The 25,908-nt window shown below is 41.1% G+C and overlaps 2 protein-coding genes across 2 annotated transcripts; both read left to right on the top strand.

The window, feature by feature from the left end:
* Positions 1 to 25: 25 nt before the first annotated feature.
* On the top strand, positions 26 to 4,611 carry faap24 (FA core complex associated protein 24). Its single transcript, XM_069162644.1, has 4 exons — positions 26 to 163; positions 1,194 to 1,336; positions 1,435 to 1,590; positions 1,857 to 4,611. Exons 1-4 carry the CDS (start codon positions 61 to 63, stop codon positions 2,106 to 2,108), a joined length of 654 nt encoding a protein of 217 aa, XP_069018745.1. The 5' UTR covers positions 26 to 60; the 3' UTR covers positions 2,109 to 4,611.
* Positions 4,612 to 5,081: 470 nt separating this feature from the next.
* Positions 5,082 to 25,169, top strand: slc7a10b (solute carrier family 7 member 10b). The gene is made up of 11 exons (XM_069162642.1): positions 5,082 to 5,312; positions 12,072 to 12,276; positions 12,945 to 13,096; positions 17,464 to 17,589; positions 17,669 to 17,822; positions 19,096 to 19,219; positions 19,990 to 20,093; positions 20,184 to 20,280; positions 20,830 to 20,979; positions 21,109 to 21,286; positions 21,389 to 25,169. Exons 1-11 carry the CDS (start codon positions 5,165 to 5,167, stop codon positions 21,514 to 21,516), a joined length of 1,566 nt encoding a protein of 521 aa, XP_069018743.1. The 5' UTR covers positions 5,082 to 5,164; the 3' UTR covers positions 21,517 to 25,169.
* Positions 25,170 to 25,908: the final 739 nt, after the last annotated feature.

The following is a 25,908-nucleotide window of genomic DNA, read 5'->3' as shown; positions in this document are numbered from 1 at the left end:
AGAAGAAGAGACTGACGTCGTGGAGGCTAACCTGGAGCTCCGTAAAGACTGTGGAGCAGCATGGAGACCAAACAGCCTGGGTTTCTGAACGCGGTTCCTCCCTACGGACATGTCATATGCAGCGAGAAATGGAGGAATTCATCACTTATTCAAAGCTTAAAAGGTAATTAATTATTTCCGTGAAACAGTTCAGTACCAAACGTAGAGCGCGAGTTGCTGTCTGCTGTTCTGTATAAGTAGCCTGGAGACACTCGCACCACAACGCTGTCTAAATTAGTGTTAAACGTTGTTCGGCTTTAAAGGAAACACCTTGTACAATCCGACTGTTGATGTTTTCAATTTCAAGGTTCAGACTTTAATTCGGCATACATGCCATCATCATCATCATCATCACCATCATCACCACCATCATCATCATCATCACCACCACAACTGTGTGGGAAAATTGGACATGTTACAAAATAGTCTGAAAGTGGTACTAACTGAACATCAAAACAGATGTTATATTACTGTCTTTCAATGAGCAGCCTTTGATCAGCTTTGGAGCTTTTTAAGCGTGAAAGGCCAAGACCACTAAAAATAAAGTAACATTACTTTATATTACCTTTACATGTTATTTTGAGTGCGCTTTGTTTGCAGCACTAACTTTTAAGCGGTGAATAACACTTTTATATACACAAATTCAGAAAAAAACGCCTCCGAGCTCACTGTCAGCATTTGCTGGCTTTCTCTTCTGTCATAAAAAACTAAATGTTTGTGTCTGCCAGTTTGTAGGAAAAAAATATTCTGAATAAATTCATAAATGTCTCATTTTGGGCTCTGGGAAATTGTGCTAGGTATTTTTTTTTTTTTTTTTTTTTTTTTTTTTTTTTTTTTTACAGATTTGTGTTACATTATGGATCATTAAAGTATTTGGGAAGTTAGAGACTGATTAGTAGCTGCCTTAGTTAGATATGAGTAACTGGACAGACTTAACTAAGGGTTATAAATAACATGCAGCACCTCTTCACTTCTTTGTTTGAAATATGTACTTTTTATTATTTAATGTCTGCTTTTTGCGGCCTCTAATATGTGATGTTGTTTATTTTGCTTGCTGTAAAATGAAAAGTTAAATGTTCCTGTGTGCATCTGTACTCAAAGATGAATGTTTTCACAGTCTCAGTATTCCTAAACAAGCCCGTTTTCTGCTGCAGGTGGAGGAGTGAAAATCCTCTTTGAGAATGAGCTGACTGTGGCAGATTTCCACCTGCCCAATAGAAGCAGCGTCTTGTACGTATCGGAGTGCGACATCATAGCAGGGAACAGCTACAAGAGGAAGCTGGTTCGCTACAGAAATGTAAGTTTAAAGAACGAGACGCCTGACGAAACAGTTTTGCTAAAAGCTTCTCTGTGCTGTTTCTTTGTGACGTGAGCGGTGGTCTTCATGGTTTTAAGGCCTACAGCAGTTTCCAGCAGCTGGTGTTGGTGGAGAAGACCCGACTCAGTGAGCAGTACTTCCCTGCCGTGCAGAGGTTTGTGGTGTTCGAGCTGGGTCTGTCTCTGCTGCCGGTGAGCGGGCAGGCCGAGGCTTCACAGCTCATCACTCAAATCGTAAGTATTTCATAATATTCAACACAGTAGAGCTGCAGACTGTCATCATTACTGTTGTGTTTTAGGCTGTAGTTTATATATATCTCAACCTGCGGGTGAAGGGTAGATATTGATTGTTCATTTATGAAACCTGAGTCCCAGTCAGCTGTCTCCTTCTGAGGGAATAAAAGAGTCATGTACAGACGCTGAGAGTAAAAGAGATTTTGCTCACAGCAGCAGAGTTCGTGTCTGTAGCTGATTTTCAAACTTGCTGTCGTGGTCTCCAGGTTCACGGGGAGGGCAGAGAGAACCCCTTCAGGAGGCGGAGCTCCTTTCGCTTGTTGGACCCGTTGGTCCTGGCTCTGGTGCAGCAGGTCCCCGGGGTGGGCAGGGTCAAAGCTCTGGCCCTGCTGCAGAACTTCTCCAGCATCCAGCAGCTCTGCAACGCCAGCCCCGCGGAGCTGGAAGCCATCGTGGGTCAGGCTGGAGCTCAGCAGGTCCACAGCTTCTTCCACAGACACACTGCAGTGGGACCGTGAGGGCCACGGGGAGGAGAAACACTGCGGCTCACACGGACACACGTTGTTTAAAGCTTGCAGTGCTGAAAGTCCAACATGGCAGTGTGCAAACATTTAGACATGATGTTTGTTTACTGTTGACTCTTTGGGACGTGACGTTCAATTGCCAGTTTGGGAAACATAACGAACTCAGAGTAAAGATGGGACCACAGACTCTATGTCAAAGTGTTCGTAGCTTCCAGGTCTGAAAAATGGTTCGGATGCAGAAGTGTCTTCAGCTGCAATACCACCGAGTGCCACTAGAGGTCGGCTCCAAAAAGCCTCCAGCTCCATCGACTCCCATTCAACTTCTCTCATCAAATTCGCAGTCTTTCTGGAGGTCCATCTGAAAATAATCCCTCATTAATGAGAAAATAAGCTTCAAAAAGACCTGTTTTTGGGGGCGTGTCTGTTTGATTGACAGGCCTGTGGTGCAGTCAGGTTACAGCTATCGGTGGGCGGGACGTAGTATTGTTTCCAATCAGATCCACCGCTGGCTCCGCCCCCAGCTCATCCAAATATGGTCACTTCCTGCTCCAAACTGTTCCGAACTACCAAAGATGGTGACGGACAGAATCTGAACTGGAGGATTCATAACGTTCACAAACCAACGATGACATCACTGTTGGTTGATGACATCACTGATGGATGATGACATCACTGCTGGTTGCTGCTTGGATGCGACGCATGTGTACGGAGAATATATTACAAAGTCGGTGGATATTTGACATATTTTGTGATTAAAAGTGAAATGTAGTCTCTTTCTCTGGGTGCATGATTTCTATATATGCGTGATGAAGCAAAGCATCGATGATGAGGTGGTTCTGTATGTCCTCTCAGACATGTCACCATCACGCAAGTTCATGAGATCATGAATAACTGAAATTTTACTGCACAATACGGCTGTAGGAAAATTCTGACAATCATCAAAAGGACACATCATATGGAAAATTTCATACCAATTCATCAACTATTTCACAGAATACTTGTAAGATTTGGCCCCCAGGTGGCGCTAGATGAAAAGTCAGAGGACCAACAGTCAGTGGAATTCATCCTCTGGGGACCTGGAACATCTGCAGGAAAATCTACATGCATTTTGCATCTAAAATAAATTAAGATCAACTATAAGTTCCTCATTTTTCATCCGTGTGCAAGTTTTGTTTTTTTATTCATTTATTTAGAATGAATATTTTGTGAATGAATATGTTAAATTAAGCCTTGGTTGGAGGTTTGTGAAACATGAATGCCTGCTCAGTAAGTTTTCCGCCCCTCATTCAGTATTAATGTCGTGCAGTGTACTGAACAGGATGGTTAATGTGTTTTTGAGTGTTGGAACAAGCTGTTCTCTGAAACATTTTTAATGTATGTAGATTTTATATCGTGGCCTGAATTAATGGTTTAAATGAGAGACTCCCCACAAATCGTTTTACCTACTGAACAGATTCGTCTACGACCAGTTTCTGGCTGAAATAAATTGTATAAATAGACATTTTGACTTCTACCAGCTTTATGTAAATAGTAATAATGAGTGAAGTAGCTGAGCTAATAAGTTAATATTGATAGGAGAGAACAAAAATGAAATATTTAACTTGAAATCTTCATCAGAGTGAGAAGTGTCGGGGACCACTGGTAGAAGAAGACGTGTAAATCTTGAGGGTGATTATTGACTCTTTTCCAAATCCATACACAAATTGGTTATTCTTTTCTAATGGTGTTGGACTCGGTAAGTTTTGGGGGTCACACTTTATCTTCTTTTTCCATCATGACCCAACAGCTGAGGGGAAACTGCTAAACAACCATGTTCAAAGTGAAGTCACAATGAATTTAAGTGTTTCTCTTCAGTATAATTGTGGAAGCCTCTGAATTATTATTTGATGTCTGCAGCTTCATAAATTACATTCAAGACTGAACGTAAACAGAAACACAGAACAGATACAGACAGTTAAAATGTGTTTTATAAAGACCATCAAATGCAGCTCAGAATAGTTTTTAGAAGGTGGACGCAGAAAACTTTTGGGCTTTTTTGATGAATAAATTATCTAAATCATATCAATCTTTCACTGACTTGTTAATTCACCTCTACAGATACACATCAGGGCTGCAACTAAGCATTGGTTTCATTGTCGATTGATCAATCTGCAACTTTTTCATTATTTGAGTAGATTTGAATCTACTACGTCAAAAACATTGGAAAAATGCAGATATAAATGTCTTGTCTTCTGCAAATTTCACTTCATACTGATATTAAATAGAAAAAGGCGACAAATCCTCAAATCTGAGTGACTTAAAAAATCTCAGTTTGTTACTTGAATGATTACTCAATTATCAATAGTCAGATTATTTCTCTGTCGTTAATAAATCATCTGATAACACTGCCCCAGAGATGGCACCTCCTGGACGACTCCAAGTCTAGTAATAAACAGCTTAAAAAGGAGTCAACTCTTTAAAATGGACTCAAGCACAGTTTACTTTTTACAATTGTAACATATCCTATATATATATATATATATATATATATATATATATATATATATATATATATATTCATCTATTTATGTGTTGTTGTTGTTGTTGTTGTTGTTTTAATATTTCCCAGGTTTCTTATTTGTATTAACTAATTGTTAAAAAGGTGATGGTCAATAAAGTGATACAAATAATATTTCAGTTGCTCATTTTACATTGTGGTCTCACTAACGTGGATTATTATAGCTTTATGTATTTATTTCATCATTTAACCTGAATAAATATGAAGTCTTCTGAAGGATACTCCGTCCGTTGATCTTCAGTAGATAAACAGTGGACCTGGAGAAGGTGAGAGTGGTCCGGACGATTCCTCCCGGTGACCGTGAACGCCTCATGGTGAGACCTGGGTATTTAACATTCTACCCTGGACAGCGGCAGGTTGTTGCGCAAGCGCAGCCCATTCAGTCTGCATTGAAAGCGGAGTGAGGAGAGGACAGGAGCTCTGGGAGTACTGGGACAGGGAGGAACACAGTGGACTGGACTGGACGGACCGGACCGGACCCGGGCAGGCGGACATGGATGGACAGAACGGCAGCGGCGGCGGCGGCATGTGCCCCCGGCCGCACGGCACCGCGACGGACGGCAAGAAGGAGAAGAATATTCCCGACAGGGTGACTCTGAAGAAGGAGATCGGGCTGCTGAGCGCCTGCACCATCATCATAGGTGAGGCAGGAAAACAAGACGCTGACACTGGGACCAGGTCTGCTTCTACTTTTATTACTCAAGAACTTTTTTTTTAAACAAGTTGTACTTGAGCTCTATAATATTCTTCTGCAGGGCTGATTAATTACTGAAATAACGTCCTCCGGATTGTTAATAAATTAAAAGAGCAGAAGAAAATCATAGTTGGTGAAAGTGAAGGACTCCATGTTGGTGTGGACTCATCAAACTGACTTGTAGTGCTTACGTGGCTGAAATATATGAAGTCCAGAAGCAGGCTGGTGGTGAAGCAGAAGAACATTGTCCGCTGGAGCAGAATGAGCAGGACCAACCTTTAAACACACCTAAGCACAGTAAACAGGGGGGCTGGATGCAGGCAGGATGGAGGGGGAGGCCTGCAGGAGGGGTGGGGAAGGGGGGGGGGGGGTGCTGCACGCACACACACACACACACACACACACACACACACACACATCACTGTGAGCTGCACATTTTAAAGGTTTGTTCCTCCTGTTCAGGACACTAATGTGATGGAGGACCGAATCTAAAAGCTGTGCAAAAATGTTTTTCAAAAGCTTATTTGGAGCCAATATTAGACTTTAATAAATAGACATCCATCAAAATCTTTATTATAAAATAATTATTCTTTTTGAGTTGTTCCTCCACTGCAGCTGAGAAGCACAAAGATGGACTTTTGTATTAAAAAGACAGAATTTTAAAAGATTTCCACTTGCTTTGTGTCTGACGGCTGCAGCGTTGTACGACCTTTAAAGAAACTTAAAATTTGTGACTGTGGATTTTGTCCCCCGTCCACTCAGCAAAAAACATAAAGAACAAATCTTTTAATGACCAGTATGAACACAAGGACTGATTACACTGAAAGCAGCTCACTGTGTGGACGACTGTCAGAATAAATGCAACAGACTTTGTGCAAAAGGTCCCTCTTTTCCACATTATTACTATCTCTGAAAAAAGCCAGTATCGCTGCAAAGCGTGAAATAGAGTCGGTCCACTACAGCGAAGCGCCCACCTCTGAGTCTGGTTCTGTTTCTTCCTGTGAACAGGGAGTTTTTCTTCCCTCTGTTGGAGGTTTTTCTCCCTTAAAGAGGAGTTTTCCCTCCTCGCTTATGTGGGAATTATTGAATTGTTGGGTTTCTCTGTATGATGCTGTTCTTAGTAATAAAGTTCTGCTGTAAGGACTTTAATGTGTTAAGTGCCATGAAATAACCTGTTTTGATTTGGCGCTATATAAATATAATTGCATTGAATTTAATTGAAATAGCTGCGCTTTGGCCTGTCGTAAAAATGACACGTTTTGAAAGCGTCAAACTTACACGCATGTAAATGTCACGTGACGTGGGATCATGTGACCAAGGTCCCGCAACAGAGGCTACAAAAGGACATTTTTTGGCTGTATTAGGAGGAAGGAGGGGTGTCGTGGTGGGATTAGTCACAGACTAATGCGGGATGATGGTGACCAGGTTGTTGTTGAGTTGTTGTTTTTGTTTCCGAACCCCAACCATGATTTCTTTCTCCGAACCCCAACCATGTGCTCATTTAGTAACCCCCGACCACGTCTTTCATGTTCCTGGCTCTACGCATGCAGTAGGTTTCATTTTCGTCCACGACAGGAAAACGTTTAACTTTCACGTCAAAACGGGCCAAAGTGTGTCTATTTCACATTTTGCTGTATTTTTAAGATTTAAAGTTCTTTTTACACTGTTAAAATATTCAAAACACAAATGTAAATTGTATTCAAACAGATTTAAATTTAGAAATACTGTTGAGATTTTGTATTTTCTATGAAAGGAACAGCAAACATGAAAGCTAGAAATGCAGCAGGGACCCTTACGAAGGGGCCCCCTGCAGACCGCAGGTATGAGACCTCCCACGACAAAGTGACCGTCGTTCATGCACTCAGATCATTGTTACATCGGGATTTTCGGGCCCCTTAACAGGTCAATATGTTTCATCTTTCCGCTTGCTTTTGATAACTTTCTCAAAATATAGTTTTTTTGAGATCACTTTTCTAAATGCCCCCGTCCCATGTCCATGTCAGCCCCACTCAGTTCCTTATGGGGAGACGTATCTCACTCCAGGTTTTACTTTTTCCTGGAAACAAACCCCGACTGACAGCAGAATTTAACGCAGCAGTTTTCTCAGTTACATCAAGCATTTTTTTCTGCCAAACAGTTTGATTTTGGTTTCAAACAGGACAATATTTACCTCAGTTCCTCTTCTGTTTTCTTCACTGATGATATTCTTGCGTGCAGGTGGTTTTATAGCATCCAGCCGAGACTCTCAGAGGAAAACAGACGGGATATTTCTGTACATTCTGACCTCTAAAAGCAGTCATTTGGCTGCACAAGGTGTTTTTCTGAAGGGAATTTTTTTCTGCTTTTGTTGCAGCTATGAATAAAGTTAAAGCTGAGATGGAGTCCAGAATATGGTGTTTGAAGTAGGCAGCGTTTGTGAGATTCTGGATGCAGTCAGAGTGCTCATCTAAAATACACAACATTTAGTTATCACTGTTTTTAATATTTATCACTACAGTTATGTCTATTTTCAGCAGCAGCAGTAAAACGACCCGGTCCACAGCGACACGTCTTAACAACTCCTGGATTGTTATGGAATTCAGTTCAGCTATTAAAGAATCCTGCAGGACGAATCCAAGTGACATGTGGCTCCTTGACGCTCTGGTTTTTCTTTGAATGCCAAGTTAAAGTTGACATATTTGTCCAACACTTTAGTTCATGAAAGAATACCTCCAAAAAAACGTTCCATGAAAAGACCAAAACGCATAATATCTGATGTTTTAATTCCCTAAAACATCAGCTCACTGTCCTTTTCAACAAACATTATTCATACAGGGAGAAATAGAGATTTTATTTGGGACTCTTTTCATCAGCAGAGTAATCCACTGAAAGCAGGAAGTGCTTCAGCTGAACCTTGTGTGTGGCTATGAGTCTATAGTGTGTGTTCATGGAAATGAAAACTCACTCAGAAGCATTTATTCATCGTTTTACAGCTTTTCCTTTTGTTATCGTTGTGGTTTTTCCTGTCAGATTGCATCGTCCCAACACGATGTGAAGATCTAGAGACTCGAGTTTGGTTTTCAGGTGTGATGACAAACACAGAAAGGTGAGGCGGTTGGTGTAAATTTTGTGGAAGGACTTTTTGTGGCTCATGAGCTCGAGTTAAGAAGTGATTCTCTGGTTGGAGGTTCAGTCCTCCGTTCTTCATCATGTTATCAACACTGAGCCTGAAATTGCTTCACAGGAGTTCAGCGCTAACAGTCTGAGTGGATTGAGTCTGAGTATCGTGGTCAGACATTAAGTTCATCTACAGGTAAACCACGAGCCTCAGTATCCACCTGGTGGAATCACTTACAGGTGAACAATATAATTGTTGTTGGGGTAATATAATGCAGCAAATTCAAAGACACAGAGGGAAAAGATGAGGTAGTTGGGAAGTTCAACATTTTCCTCAGACGTAGGCTGTTATCTAAAAACTCGACAATAAAATTACAATATATTAGCTTAAAGTCCAATGAAAAATGAACTTTCATGGCCTCTGACATTTCTATAAACGTCAGCAAACACGTCGCAACTCGTGAACTTGAGGCTGATAGAAAATTTAGAGTTCAGATGTGGTGAATTCATACGGACTCTTCTGGTGTCCAAATACGTAAATACGACCCCAGTTGAACACATCATTTTAATCAGGTGTGCATCATTATTAGGTCGGTTTTTGGTAAAAAGATTAGAAAAATCGAACAGACAAATACTTTTCTGAAGGAAGCGAGACCATCGCAACTGCCAACATGTTGATGCGTCACAATCAAACTGTTTATCAACGGGGGACAAGAGGGTCACAAAAAACTTGTTGAGAGGACAAGCCACAAATAAACTACAAGATATTCGCCTCAAGGAACCCTTTAGTTTCTAGTGCTATCACTTTCCAGAGCTGCAGACACTCAAGGTGTAAAGATCTCAGGGGCATTGTGAAGGTCAGCAGGAGGTCGAGCCTGCAGCATTCAAGAAAAGCTTGTTATGTGCTAAATGTCCTAAATGGGACATTTACAAAACAAAAAGACTATATTTAAAAGAACACATGGGAGTCTCAAGTTTAAGCTAAAACTGATCACTGAGTCGAGGGATGTAAAACTCATCTTCAGAATGGCGGCTTTATGTTAAATGAACTGGCAAAATATTTTGTTATTATTGTCATTTTGTTGCTGTTATTTCTTCAACATATTTGTTAAGTTACAAAATAAATTGAAGAAAATGATTTGTCATTTAGCTGCCGAATACTCGTGCGCATTTATTTTTGGAAGATTTTCCTTTTGAAATAGAAAAAAAAAAAAGATTATTATTTTTATGATGTTCACTTTTCTTAAAAGTAAAATGTTTCAATGATGCGTAATAATAATTCACACCGTGTGCGTTGCAGTGGCCTCTGTGACGTCTGACCTACAGCCTCCTTGTTTTCGGTGCAGGTCTCGGTTAACTGGACCTCCTCCACAGTTGGCTTTTTGTTTTGTTGAGAAAATCCTTGTGCAGAACAAGAGAAAGGTCCTGTGTGCAGAATGCTGAAGCACCTTTCCATTCACAGAGAGACGGAGAGAACAAACTAGCTGCTCCGCACTCCGGACCCGACTCAGCAGCAGGAGTCACGAGCAGATGAAATCAAACCGAAATCTTTTTCTCTCCACCCTCATCCCTCCAACACCGACATGTTTCCTCCTGTGTGTCACTGAGAGGAAGCTGCAGGGATAAAGTGATGCAGGAGGTGAGTCGGTCACCTCTGCAGACTGGAGTGGATAATTTATGTTTGTTATGTAATGGCTGTGTGTGCCACTTGGCTGCCTTCTGCCGTGCTACTGGTACCGCTGGAGTTTGAATGTGTCGGGTCTGCTGGTACTCTACACTGCATACTGAGGCTCTGGGCAGGAGGGACTGTCCCCGTTCTGAGTGATGGCCTTTACATCCTTCTCTAACTCTCTCTGTTGGAGAGCTCTTTGTGTTTTAATGCCCTCTGTGTAAACTCGGAGGGGAACAGTTTACATTGTGTGACTTCGGGGTCTCAACAGGTCAGCGGTGTTTTTAGGGAGCAGGGGCAGAAATGTTGGAGATGTTCTGGGTGATGTGCAGCACGGGGAAAACAAGTCACATGTGAAAAGCATCCGCAGCGCTGTGCGAGGAGGATGATGGTGGTGGTGGTGGTCCAGAAGAGACGAACGTCCACAGAGAAACTGCAGGTTCCCTTTTAGCCGATCCACTCGGTACTCGGTGTTGTACCTCGTTCTCCTTCTTCAGGGAACAGAAGTTATAGTCATAACATTTTGTTTCATATTAGAGCCGTTAACCGCCACATACAGTCACTGTGACGAAAGGACAGAAGAATAAACTACACTTTGACTTTCAACTAAGTCATCAGCCTTATTCTTTGAAATGCATTCAGAGTTTACATGTTATGAAATATACTCTTTCCCCATGTTATAATAATGAGATTCCCTTTATGGGTTAATGGACTGCTGGTTGCTTTATATTGAAGTTCTCTTGTTAATAAATATTAAATCCAAAGCCTGAATTTTCCTCCAGATAATATGCATAATTCCCTCAACTCAGTAAGATAAATACCATGGTAACGTCATCATGTTCTTATTCTGTGTTGCTGTGTTTTCACGTCACAGTAAAATGGCAGGAAGGAAATATCCTTCATTGGTTTCATTCAGCGGAGTTTGAGTGCATCTATAACATTTTCAACATCTCCTTTCAGCCGCTCACATTCTCTTCTCATATCTTAAATCTGCCAGAACAGATTCATATTAGACGAGTCATTTACAAAACCTTTGAACTTTTCGAACAATTTCACTTCTACCTGCTTTGCATTCAATATTTATTTCAGAAACTAAAAACTGAATTACATCCAAGACCAAACAAGTCGACTTTATAGACCAAATTTAACGTCATTTCAAATGACTAACGTATTTACTTATAAACAAACGATCATGTGTGCATCGATATTTTAATCCCTGTTACATAAAAGCAGCTCTATTTTCTGGGATAAATGTTTCCACATTTATGTTTTTGGTGAGCTTTCAATTACATCCAGTGGTTCCAGAAAAATCACATGAATTTCACACGTGCGAAAACTCATGTGGCCACATAACACGTTAATGTGCACATGTGAAACATGAGGTTTTGGAACATTTTAATGGTGTAATGTGTGAAGCCCATGTAGGTTACCATGTGGAAACTTTTCCATGTATTTTCCTCATGTCATCATATGTTGCAACATGTGGTAAACATGTGTCATGCATGTGATGACACGTGAGAAACTTGTGTATTTTCTGTGTATTTTCTGTGAGGGCTCCTCATCAGATGGAGTTCGTCATACAGTTGCGTCGGTGGTCATCATGTGATAACTTTGGTCCCGTGATAACAGGACCGTTGAGATCCTTAACAAAGTTTCATACTTTGATCATGATAAGAAAACTCCAAACACTGAGGAAGACCATGAAATGCAGTTAAACGCTCCGGAAAAAACTTGTAAATTGACCTTGAGTTAAGATTAAAAAATGTCTAAAATGATGAGATTTATTACTTTAGTCCTTTTTTTACTGGCATTACCATGTGAGCCAATCAGGACAAAGAAAAAAACGGTTGCTTAAGATGCAAATCCACACAGGAAATGGCACATAGTCATTATATGATTAATACCTGCCAGTGTCTGATCCTTTACACTTCTCTTCCTCAGGGAACATCATCGGTTCGGGGATCTTCATCTCTCCGAAGGGCGTCCTGGAGCACTCGGGCTCGGTGGGTCTGGCGCTGGTGGTTTGGGTCCTGGGAGGCTGCATCGCTGCTCTGGGCTCCCTCTGCTACGCTGAGTTGGGCGTCACCATCCCCAAATCTGGAGGCGACTACTCCTACGTAACAGAGATATTCGGTGGTCTGATGGGGTGAGTGAGGCCTCGTTCACTTTTTTGTGCAGTCAAGTGGGATTGTGTTCCTAAAAAGAGCCGATAGATTGGTCAGAAGTTGTAAACTTGTCACTATTCAATATAATACAGGTCCATTATGGGACAGTTGGGAAAAAATATGGTGGAAAGTACTGAGGTTCATGTTTTTCTGTCTACGCAGTGCATTGTTGGCCTCCATTGCTTCAACACTTGAAACTACTGTGTTGGGTATAATAAATCTCAATTTCTCAAAATAGCAAACACTAACGTTTCAGCCATAAGGTTATTATTACTATTATATAATTTTTTTTTGCATTTTCGTCGTAACCGTGCCCCCATCCTGTTTCCTGATCCGTGAGTTGTGCGTGTCTTTTCTCCACAAACTGCAAATGTTAGCAATGTGAGCAGTTTGGTGGAGTTGTGCTGACTCAGCTTCTGTGATCATTAGGAGTCTGACATAAGTGAAAACCGGGAATAACATTCAGAAAAGCCCTGAGAAAACATTCACACACCAATTTGCACTGAAACTACACTGAAAAGTATATTCATGAGTGTAATCTAACATAAATGTTTGTGAATGATTTCAGCTCAGGTTTTTTTTTATCCTGCTGACTCATGGAGAGGATTTCAGCCTGTCTCATGTCGCTGAAGGTCCTTCTCCCCTCCAGGTTTCTCCTGTTGTGGAGCGCCGTGCTCATCATGTACCCGACCACGCTGGCCGTCATCGCCCTCACCTTCTCCAGCTACGTCCTGCAGCCCGTCTTCCCAGACTGCGTCCCCCCGTACATGGCCACACGAATGCTGTCTGCCACCTGCCTCTGTAAGTGTCTCAACCATTATTTCCATCATTTTTAGAGTGTGATGGCGTCGTCAGAAGAAACAGGACCGGTGGTGCTGAGAGGCTCCAGCATCTCCACGACCACTCACTGGTTGGGTTGATGCGTCGTGCTGCTGACAGTGTGTTTGCATCTTTCATGAAGGATGACATGCCGTCTTGTGGTTGCTCTGCTGCTCCTCTTGGTGGATGCTGATCTTCCCTCTGTGCTACTACTCGCTGCTCACATGTCGACTCTCTTATGTAACTGCTGGCTGAAGTGTTTTAAAACCCTTGTAGTAAAAAATGCATTGCAACCCTGAAGGAGGAAGAAGAGCAGGATGAGAAGAGGAAACAAAACCTGCTCCCTTCAACTATAAAACCAAATGGAAAACTATTCATTCTGAAATGTATGTTTTGGATCATTTAACAAAACGATTCAAGAAAAATGCTAATTCAGTATTAAAGTCAGGAATCAGTGCTCGATGTCCGGAGGGACGGTCTTTTGAGGGCTGGTGATTTTATCCCCAAATCTGATATTATAAAGCCGATATACAGATATTCAATAGGTCATTTAGATGCAGCAGGGTTCGGGTTAGCAGGTAACAGCTGCCATCACAGCTGAAAGTATCTGAAACATGGATAGAAAGAAAAGGAAGAAGTTGTGCTAAAAGAAGAAAAAGGCTTTTCTGTCTGATGCTGCAAAGTGTGCCCAGATGATGGATTTATTGAAGCAGTGATGATCAGGACAGCGGCGAAGAGTCAGAAACATCAGAGAGGAGCGAGGAGGGAGTTTGTGCTTTCTTTCATGCTTACACAGTAAAGGAAAGGAACTGTGTTTCAATGTTCCTCTACGATTTCCCAACAGAGGTCTGAATGTGCTGCAACAACAACTTTAATATCCATGCATCCATTATTTAGACCCGTTTCATCCTGAACAGGGTCACAGGGGGCGCTGGAGCTTTGGGTTGAGGCAGGATAGACGCTCGACAGGTCGTCAGTTCATCACACGGACAACACAGAAGGACAGACAGCCATTCACAATCACATTCACCAATCAACCTAACAGGCATGTCTTTGGACTGTGGGAGGAAGCGGGAGCACCTCGGAGAACCTGAAAGGTTCAAACCCAGAATCTTCTTAAGAACTTCAGACGGGTCCTGTTGGGCACAAATGCCCCGCAGCGCAGTGAGGTGAACGGAGCGGGAAAGCAATAACTTTTCTCAATATTCCAAATTACATTGCTTCATCAACATCAGCACCAGTGTTACAGACAGTTTCACGTACCGCTGGTAGGTGCACGTTTGTAGTTTCACCGTGGACCTGAAAGTTGAGCACACATCAAACTTGTGAGCAGCAGAAAGAAGTTGAAGGGAACTAAATCTGCGAAGTCGGGGTGGTGGGAGCTACGATCCACTAACAGAACAACACAAGGACAACAAGAGCCGTCGATACAGATACAGCTGGGACGTTGTGTTAGGTGTTGTGTGTTGTGTGAGTTGGTGTTAATATGATGTTGGTGTATCCTACATGTGTGTGTCTGTCTACTAAACAATCAGTCTTGAGTAGACACATCAATAATAATTAAATCAGGGTCGGTACCATCCCGTCCACTGGGGGGCGAAGAAGGACCGGGGGGCCGTCAGCAGGGTCTGTCCAGGTAGATCAACTCAGTTATTATCTGTGATGAAATCGAAATGTGCACGTCCAGCACCATAATAGGTCCGGTGGCCATAAAAACATGAAGTGCTGATTTGGAATACTTACGGAGGTTATTTCTTAGTCCTGCTTCATGTGTGTTGCTGTGCAACAGAAACAGTCGCTGAACTTTTTGCGCAGAGATTTAAACATCTATCAAAGAGATAAATAGAAGGTGACAAATCCCACTCTTCATGTTAAAAAACCTAGATGGTAAAATCAACTTCCACAAAACCTGACATGACTACAGATGTTTCGAATCCTTCTGCTGAGGTTGTGAGTTTTAACAGGATGTGAAAGCGCTAAAAAATTCTGATGTTTGTATTGAAAATATATTTATTTAAAAAAAGTACTGCATTAAGGACTGTGAGGATAGTAGGTACTAGAAGTGACAGCAGCAGATATAGATATCATCCTATCCTCTGCTCCATGTTCAGATACATAGTTTTTTCTGTGGGTTACTCTTGACCAGGACATGTCCTTTAACTCACATGTAAAGTAAGTTTCTCCTACTACGACCTTTAAAATATAACTCTTCTCTCTCAGAGTGAAGCCTTTCTTGTGGCTCCTACAGTTTCCAAAAGTAGAACAGGAGGCAGAGTCCTCTCCTGTGGAACCAGTTCTGGTTCAGGAGGCGGACACTCTCTCCACTTTTAAGATCAGGCTTCAAACGTTCCTTTTTTTAAAGTTGTAGCAACTCTGAGGAGACCCTGAACCCTCCTGTAATCACGCTGCAGTGACCTCTCCTCTCTGTTTTGCTCTCCATGTATTTGTAATGTCACAACTGCAAGTTTTAACTTTCAACGTTGATGTTTTCCTGTTTTATTTACCTGCTGCATTTTCAGGTCTGTGTATGTTTTGTACCAAATTCCATTTTGCACACATTTGATTGATTGATTGGCTGATTGATAGATGCTGTCAGGCTGCCTAATTGCTCGGCGTCTTGCCTGGAAGTTCTGCTTCAAATAGCCTCTTTGTGTGATCAGTGAGTAAATAATCTGGCCTGAGATTCAGCCCGCGGACCGGCGGGACTTCCAGTGTGTGACTCCTCACCTCGGATGCCATCACTCAGCCATGTTTTTTGGGCAGGATCCCGAAACGTGAGCTTTGCCCGGCCTCTCTGGAAGGTGGTCAGGGGGGAGGGTGGGGGGGGTGGGGGGGTGGCACACGGTTTTGTTTGCCCTTCGCAACGGAAGTGGTTTGTTTTTTGGGGGCTGACAGCTCGTCTTTGTTGCTGCAGAACAAGGCCACCATGAGAGAGAGCGAGGCAAAGCCGCTGACAATGATGGACGACCTGAAACAATCGCAGCCTCCCTCGCTCTGCCATTTTACACATTCCTGCCTCCCATGGCAACGGGCTGCTGCCACCCACTGCTGGCAAGAGCACCAGCACCAGGATCCCCGGGACCCCCAGTGGAGGGATGGAACCATATACTGCTAATGATATTATTAAAGCTCTCTGCTTATTTTACACGTCAATGTCAGTTTATTAGTCTTGGTTAGCACTTCTCAACCGATTAAAAAAAAAACAGTTGATAATCAGGTAATAATGTGTTCTTTGGCTCTGAAGGAGTCCAAAAAAAAATGACCCTGATGATGTCATACTGTAGTGATGTCATCAGACTGCAGTTTGCTTCTGTTAAAAACTGGAAAACAAACTTAATTTAAAATGTGAATTTCTCTGCCTCTGCTGCTTCAATTTTGATATTTTTTTTTACTTTAGAAGTGTAATCTCTCGTACAATAAATAAAAGCTGCCAGCTACTCGCGGCGGCAACCGAGGGATCTGACTCGATCTGATTGGAAACCTGACGATACTACGTCCCACCCTCCGATAGCTGTAACCTGACTGCACTACAGGCCTGTCAATCAAACAGACACGCCCCCAAAAACAGGTCTTTTTGAAGTTTATTTTCTAATTCATGACGGATTAATTTCAGTTGGACCTCCAGAAAACTAATCTGGAAGAGTGAATTTAACGAATAACATGAAGGAAACTTGTGGAAAAACTTAATTGACTGAGACTTTTTGGAGCCAACCTCTAGTGGCACTCGGTGGTATTGCAGCTTAAGGCGCTCCTGCATTGGCCTCATTTTTCAGAGCCGGAAGCTACGAACACTTTTATGGTTTAGTCCCAGTTAGTAATGTTAAAATGGGGAACTTGGAAAACATTATACCTGCTAAATATCAACATCTTAGCATTGACACTGTTAGCATTTAAAATAACAAACTGTGTTTCAGACTCTTATAGCATGTTTACGATGAACGCATTTCCAGCTGCATCTTTCAGTCCGTCTCTGTTGTCTATTGAGCAGATGTACTTCAATTTCACTCGATCTGACTCTCCGATCAGGCAGCGTGACAGTCCGATGAATATTTTTATGCTTAAAGCCTATTTTCTTGCCTCTTTTGACTGCAGTTGTTGTGTTTTGGCCCCTCAGCTCCCGAACATCACAGTCACCAGTGCTGTTTTTTTTTCATACCGATCACTGCCAGTTAACGGATTAGTAACAGAATACTTAGCCTACTTAAAATAAGAGTGTAAAATATTACGGCAAGAATGAAAGTAAGTATTATTCATAATTATTAATGAATCAGTCAGTATTGCCGGCAGCCTGTCGGTCGTCCTGTGTGTGTCCTCCCGGCTGAAGTGTGTTCGCTGTGTTTCCCGCTCAGTGCTGCTCACCTGGGTGAACTGCTCCAGCGTCCGTATGGCCACCAGGATCCAGGACATCTTCACTGTGGGGAAGCTGATGGCTTTGGGCCTCATCATTGTGGTCGGTCTGGTCCAGATCTTCAAAGGTAAATCTCTCTGCCACGTGTCCAAAAGCTTTAAAGGACAAACAACAACAACAACATGAAAGTCTTGTTTGTTGTGCAGGGAACTACGAGGCGCTGACTCCTCAGGTGGCCTTTTCGATGGACAGGACGCCGTCGGTCGGACAGATCGCTCTGGCTTTCCTGCAGGCGTCGTTCGCCTTCAGTGGCTGGAACTTCCTCAACTACGTCACAGAGGAGGTGGTCGAACCCAGACGGTGAATATTTACACCTCTCATAATCTCAGCTGCTTTCTGCTTCCCCACATCGTTGGCGACATTCCCGGAGAACTTTTTGTCGATATGAGACCTCAAAATGAGACGCTGCTCGAGCAGTTATGATCATGAAATTTCAGTTGACCATTAATTGTCATAAAAATAATTGCAATAAACAATTAAATAGTCTATTTCTGTTTATTCTATGCCATTATTACAGAACGAGCCTAATAATAGTTTAATAATACGCAGACAACTTGGCCATTTATTGGCTGGTTTTTGGATTTGCAACCAAATCCGTAATGTTTATGTTTCTATTAGACGTTAAGCGCCTGAAGATAAACAGTTGGTGGCACTAAATCTCCACTCGTTTGACTTTAAGCCGCAGCAGAAGGAGGAGGCGAGATGACGTCGTTAAAAAAAAACTCTGCTAGTTTCATTCAGCTGTTTTTACAGACATGAATTGAAACGATTTTGAAAATCATGCAAAATATGGTGATTATACTCAAATAATTGTGATCAAGCAATTATGTCATAATTTTGTCAGGTAAGCACACCGCAGGCAGAAATATCTTTTTTTCTTTGCTTCTATAACATGTCTTCTCTCAGACAAAGGGAAAGAAAATGTCCCAAATTCACATTTCTGTGTTTATTTTAACGGTACATATCTCTAGAATTTACCAAAAGTTAGCATATGTGAAATGTTACAGTGTATAAATCAGGCTACGAGTGATATATAAACCCCTTCAGTAAAAACACTCAGAATATAAATGGGAATAAAACTGGACGGACAACCTTAATTTCACAATTCATCTTTAAAGGTTGTTTTCTGGAGATGAGTTAGAGGAAGGCGATGCCAGCAATCAGATCTGCCAGCCCTCCTGAGGATCACTGATTAACAAGTTATTTTGTGTATTTGTTATATTGTTATACAGAGAACTGTAATTCTTATACATCGAACAAACAAGATGAGGTCAAACTATTCCTTAAATGTTGTTTTTAGCTTGTACATCTTCACACTTTTCTGTTGAGCGATGTTCCATAATATGTATTTTGCAGCAAAAAAGTTTAAAACCATTTCTTTTGTTTACTTTCATAGAAGTTTGATGCATAATCAGTCGCTCATTTACATTTTCAACCCAGTTTACTCTCCGACGGGAATACTTGAATATTTTTGAAGTTAACTCATATGTTCTGTGATCATCTTTAGAGCATGTGTGATTGATTTGTTTTGGTCTTGACTGTATCACCTGTGATGGTGTGTGGCCTCGGTCAGGAATCTACCTCGTGCCATCTACATCTCCATTCCATTGGTGACCTTTGTGTACACGCTCACCAACATCGCCTACTTCTCCTCCATGTCGCCCGAGGAGCTGCTGTCATCCAATGCCGTGGCTGTAGTGAGTAATGTGGCCAAACCACGAGTGCTGCAAACAGTGTGCTGTCACAGTGATTCTGCTTTTAGGTGTTAACCAATAAAATAACGTTTGTAGATCAGGAATATTGCAGGTATCCAACCCATAATAAATAAACAAACTGATAGAAAACTAGTTTGTATGACATGCAGTCCAATTACGCTGAACAACCAAAGTGTTTATACCAGATCTGACACACATAACTGCACATTTTCAGAGTCTCTCCAGGGAGATGTTTATATTTCAAAAGACAAGTCGTCATTAGTATGTCTCAACTTATCGAAATGAAAAAAAAAGCTGAAAATAATTTTTATCTGGGAGTATTTGAAGGCTGCTTTAAATATGAGAAAGTCTAAATGAATTTGAACTATCGACAAATTATGAAAATGTGGAGTTCAGACATTGTGAATATTACAAGAGGGCGGTCGTTCGTGTGGACTGTTCTCGTGAACATGGTAAATACGAGCCCATTTGAACGCAGCAGGAGTCGAGTGATAGTTTGTAAGTGTTGGGCATTAAATTTGACCTGTTGGTGGTTCTAGATGAAAAGTACGGGGATGTTTATCTTTTGTGGCCGTGCATGTCAGTACACGATCTACAGTTTAGGAGATTTTGATGTAGAACTGCCCGTCGGGCCTTGTCAGATGAAGCTGGAGAAAACGACACTTTATGCACACATCAGCCACCCATGATTCATGCTGAATATTTAATCCACGTGTGAACAAGCCGTTGATCCGCTCTGTTCTGTTGCTCAGACGTTCGGTGAGAAGTTGCTGGGAATGTTCTCCGTCATCATGCCGATCTCGGTGGCTCTGTCCACTTTTGGAGGAATCAACGGCTACCTGTTCACCTCCTCCAGGTGAGCCTGACGGCCGGCTTCTTTATGCTCTCACTGCTGATCGCGCTCAAACTCAGCTGCTGACGGTCTGTCTGCTGTTGCTGCTGGCAGGTTGTGTTTCTCAGGAGCCAGAGAGGGTCACCTGCCCAGCTTGTTGGCGATGATCCACTACAAGTACTGTACACCCATCCCCGCCCTGCTGGTCTGCGTATGTACAGTCTCACGTTGATATTGCAGTGATCTCAGGTTTTATGTCTACAGCTTTTTTTCCAAAGAAATTGGGACGCGCAGCAAAATATTAATAAAAACAGAAATCATAATCATCAGAAAGCATAAACCCATGTTTAATTGGGAAAAGACCAAAGACAATATATCAAATGTTGAAACTGAGAAATGTTTTTGTTAAAAAAAAAAAAAAAGGCTCATTTTGACAGCAAAATGTTTCAAAAAGGACGGGAAGAGTTGTGTAAAAAAAAAAACTAAAAATATCTCAACTAATTAAACAGGTCAGTAACATGATTGGGTATAAAAAGAGCACCACAGAGGCAGAGTCTCTCAGCAGTGAAGATGGGGAGAGGTTCACCACTCTGTGAAAGACTCCGTGGGAAAATAGTGAAACAATGTAAAATAATGTTCCTCTGTGAAAATGTTTAAAGAATTTGATGTTAATGTGGCATTGAATTGACGTCGATGTGTAAAATCAACGGAAAGCTCCATTTCTATTCATTTAATTGTCCCATCTTGCTGTGTTTTGCAGTGCACGGCCACTATTGTTATACTCTGCATTGGAGAAACCCACAATCTGATCAACTACGTCTCCTTCATCAACTACCTGTCGTACGGCGTCACCATCGCAGGTCTGCTGTACTACCGCTGGAAGAAACCCAACCTGTTCCGGCCCATCAAGGTGTAAACAATAAACGAACAACCTCAGAAACAGAAGTCACACATCATCACACGCACCTCTCATTACCAACTGTTTGTGTCTGTAAATCACGAAGCATTACAATCATTCAACCACGTTTCTCTTCCTCAGGTGAACCTGCTGGTTCCTGTGTGCTACCTGATGTTCTGGGTGTTGCTGCTGGGCTTCAGTCTTTACTCGGAGCCGGTGGTTTGTGGCGTTGGTCTTGTCATCATGCTTACCGGCGTACCGGTCTACTTCCTGGGCGTTCATTGGAAAGAAAAACCAAAGTGTATCTACAACTTCATTGGTGAGTTTCTAAAAACACATGGGTTGGTGTAAGAAGTGTGATTCGACTGTAACTTTTTTCTGAAATAGCTGATATAAAACTCCTGTCGTGTGTTTTCTGCAGAGAGGGCGACGTACGTGGGCCAGAGGTTGTGTTTCGTGGTCTTTCCTCAGATTGACCCCATCGAAATCGCCAATCCTTCAGAATGGACTGACCGCTCATCAGGCAGGAGCAGTTTGGCCAATTCTTAAAACTCTTTTCTGAATATATGAAGATGTTTGTTTTGTTTTTGTTTTTTTCTCCTCGTTTTGTTCTGTCACTATATAAGTCCAGACACCCGTTTCAGCAATGGGAGCTTCCTGTCTGACCTCTGACCCTGTGAGACTGTCAAGTGGAAACGCCTGCTGTTCTGTGCGGGCCGCTTGCACACTTTTGTTTTCGTCACCTTTCTACTAAGTCTTCAAGTACAACAACCTAATGCCAACAGTGTTACGCTGTGAAAATGACTTTTATTCTCATTTTTTGGACACATTTGTTTGTCCTTTCGGTAACATGACAGAACAGTGACTGACAGTGTTGCTGGTGTTTCATTGTGCCTTAAGGTCTTTTCACACCAAGTCTAAAACTAATTATAGTCAGTGTTGAGAAAACAGTTTGGAAAAAAATTGCACACTTTGACTGGTGGGAAATAATTCAGAAACCTCAAGGAATGCCCCCACTCTTGAGCTTACTCAAACCACAACCTCCATAACCTTCACCTGTTTTTACTCTTTTTTTTCTGCAGCCTGATCGCTAATATGTTGTAACCTATTTTCCACCTAATATATGTGTATTTCTATATTTTCACTAGTCCTACTTCTGGTCTTACTGTAAAGAAAAGGGCCGAGACATTTCATTGTGTACACCCACCATCCCTACAGAGAGCCAGACGAAAACTTTGGTTTATGTAACTCACATTGGCAGTTAACGTAAATCCCCAAACGTCCAGCCTGGGAACAAAATTTTACTCAACAGCATGTTATGTGGTTCATTTCATACCAAGATACGGATGGTGATTTTGAGCTGTGCCGACATTGTGACTCCAGGAATGGAAATGTTGGTCTGTTTGGACCATAAATGTCTTTCTAAACATCTCAACATCTACAGGGTGAACTGCCACGTCGACTTTTGTACAGACATTCATGTTTCCCAAGAATCTGACTTTGGGGATCCAATGACTTTTCTTTTAGTTTTTTTTTTATATCCTGTGAAATATCTCGTCATTCACTCAGTGGATTGGTGCAAAACTGTATTTATAGTGTTAGACGATGAATCTTGCTGACTAGAAGGTTGAAATTTGTGGTTTTAAGTGAAAAGTCTTGACAACTTTTATTATTCTTGTTTTACAGTAATAAATTTAACAGTAATTAAAATCACAGTGTGTCAATAAAACTGAAAAAAAGGAAAGTGGCTTTTTTAAGGAAAGTCAACTTTCTTTGTTGACTGTTGGTGTTGAAGGGGAGCAAATTTGAAGCAGAAGAAGCTCCATAAAGAAGAGTTTCTGTCACCAATGCTCATGTGATGTATATTATACATATACACTATATGACAAAACCCCCCATGTGTATATACAATGGATCATAGTCACAACATTTCCTTGAAACTGTAATGCCTCTGTAATCACTCTGATCAGACCAAGGCAACAAATGATCTCCTTTAACAACAAGTGACTTGTTTTTAGTGACCTGCTCAACTGCTCACCCCATTTATAGACAAACTTAAATTCAACAGCATGTGCATGCTTTTGTTCTGTATGCATTTCTTTGTTTTCAACTAAAGGGGCGTATTTTCTGGATCTACAATTACACAGATGTTACCTAAATTGCGGCCATTAAGTAAATCAATGTGTGGGACACTGCATATTGTTCAAACCTCCTCACAAGCTACGGATTGAAGACTCCAGATGTTTATTATCTCTCAGCTCCACTAAACTTGGCACAAAGTTAAGTCATCAGTATACATAACTACAGCTGCATTTTTACCAACACAGTTATTTGTAGAAATTGAAAATAAAAGTGGACCCAAACAGCTGCCCTGTGGAACACCACAAGATATATTTTTGCTGTCAGAAAAACTGCCATTGAAAAATACTGGCTGAGTTCTGTCAGAGACAAATCTTCATCCAAGGAAGAGCTGAAGGTGAAAACCTGAAACCTTTTATCCATATTTTTGGACCATTTATCAGACGTGTGTACGAATTCATACTGTAAGCATGCTATTGTTTTGGAGTAAACATTTGATTGAAAATGCTCTTCTTGAACATCTAACTTAGCACAAGAAGCATACTAAACAGCCTACTTGATAAACCATATCACATAAACATGTTTAATTCCTCATCATACTGTTAGTATTGTTGCATGTTAAATTGAAATCATCTAATAGCATGCCAGATCTTAAGCTGTTTACTTAGTTGATAAAGAAGTTGTTGAAGTAATAAGCTCCATCATAAGGCCCGCTGATCAACTGACCTTCACATAACAACTGCATGTCGTCTTACATATAATTTAATTCAAAGTTTTTCATATTTGTTTACTGTCATTCACAGAGCTGTGGATTTTCTGTTTAAAGTCCACCTTCCTTTTGATGTCATTTAACTTGGTAACCTTATTTCTCAGCTAACAATAAAAACGTATTATGAGTTTATAAGCAGCTACTCTGGCTCTGTCCCTGCGAAGCATTAACCATGTCGACTCATCGTCAGTCCATGAACGACCACCGACCTCCATGAAATCTTTCTAAACAATGTTTACGTCATTCTCCCGGCAAACAACGAAAATCATCAACATCGTTACATTCAGGACACCAAGAAGGATGAGATCTTTACTTTCATCTGATACTGTAGCCTGAGTTTGACTTATTCTATGACCATGACCTATCATGGGAACTTGGCGGTCTGTAACAACAATGCTTATAGCATGTAGGTGAATCATACTTCGGTGGCAGTACTCGTAATATCCTTCCGCAGCACATTTAAAATGATTTCCTGTACATGATGGATGATCTGGATGTCCTGCAGTCCACACAGAGGTCTCCCTTATGAATTAAAGAGCTAATAAGACAAACCGTATAATACTGGAGCCAGATTGAGTTACAGTCTGGCAAAACCCCCAAACTGTTCCTATTGATGGATTATTATAACTGTAGTTTACTAACCAGTAATAGAGCCATAAAATTCCAGTTTTTTTTTAAAAATGTTTTATTTATTTTATTGATTGCACACAAACAACATTAAATTTCAGGGTGTGTTCAAGACATCATGAATATAAACGTGTTCTTTTTTTCTTTTCTTTTTTTTTAAAAGGCATTTAGTGTAAAATTTCAGACTTGGTGTGAAAAGTTATTTACCGGGTAAAATATGTATTCAAATGTGTTTTATTAACTGATTCACGATATTAGACTTTAATATATTTTGTGTGTACCTTTTGCTTTGTGTATACGCTTATTTGAGGATCACTTTGGTCTTCTGTTGTTTATTTAGTATATAAAATGCTGTAAACAACCCAGATGGTGCACAAAGCAACGCCACATCCAAGCGAACGAGGCCAGGCTAAACATTTATAATCTACTGCTAACAAAGTAGTTGTGTCTCTGACCGCAGCGTGAGAGTTCGATGGAATTAAATGACGTAGACACTGTGACTGTAATCAGACACAGAAATCTCATAGTTTTTACAAAGACGAGTCTAACGTGTTATGCTTTGGATATGAAGTCATGCTAATGCATTATGTGAATGAGTCAGTGTTGACTGTTTTTATAAATTTTGCCCATTTGGTTGCATTTGTTCTTGGCGGGATGAATTCTCTGCTCAGACGCAGCTGTAAAAGTTAGCAAATGTTCTCACCTTTGTTAAAAGCTGACTTTCTAAAACGTCTGACTCTGTGTGGTTCCTTATTTCATTATTTAACACAGCATGTAAATACGGATATATCTTTCTGCATGTGTTTTCAAACCTTTGTGCTGTTGGACAATTGCAGTAACAGTTAGCCTTAATATTAGCCAGTTGGCATTTTTTGTATTCTGTATTTCTGTATTTCTGGTTTAAATAGTTGAGATCACACATTTCAGACTTGAGCAGACGGTTGAACGCTTGCAGGCTAACTGTGTCGCCTCAGTCTCTCATTTCCATATGTAAACTTTATCTATGCTACCGTGTCACAGTTACTGTCCAAACAAATCCATGTTCTGCTCCATACTAACAGGACATCATATAACCTGCAGCATCAGACTCTTCATTTTAAAGAGTCATTTATTTCAATTTTGTGCAGATGTGCCTGTGGGACAAAGCAGTGCACTAAAAGAGTCAAGCTTCTTTAGGCTGCATATATTATTATTATTTTCTTTTGAGTACTTAGTTGGGAACACACAGTAGGAAAAAAAAACATGCTGAGTTTGCAGTTGTGACGTCGCCTCATTTATTCACCTTCAAGTTCATCTCTGAAAATATTTATGTATTTAAGTATTCCGTTTTCAAGTAGCCTAACTATAGAGTCCACTCATTAAGAGAATCCCTCTCATGGACTCTCTCCTGCAGCTTAATTAAACTCATGCATTTTATTTTGAAAAACCCTGGTTCGTAACAAAGCCAAAGAATGAATCATGAAGTT

The sequence above is a fragment of the Embiotoca jacksoni genome, unplaced genomic scaffold, assembly GCF_022577435.1.
Source record: "Embiotoca jacksoni isolate LCO1_2020_lvr unplaced genomic scaffold, fEmbJac1.0.p SCAF_3, whole genome shotgun sequence".
Classification (NCBI taxonomy): domain Eukaryota; kingdom Metazoa; phylum Chordata; class Actinopteri; family Embiotocidae; genus Embiotoca; species Embiotoca jacksoni.
The sequence above is the reverse complement of the archived record's forward strand: the minus strand, read 5'-3'. Positions and strand labels throughout refer to the sequence as shown.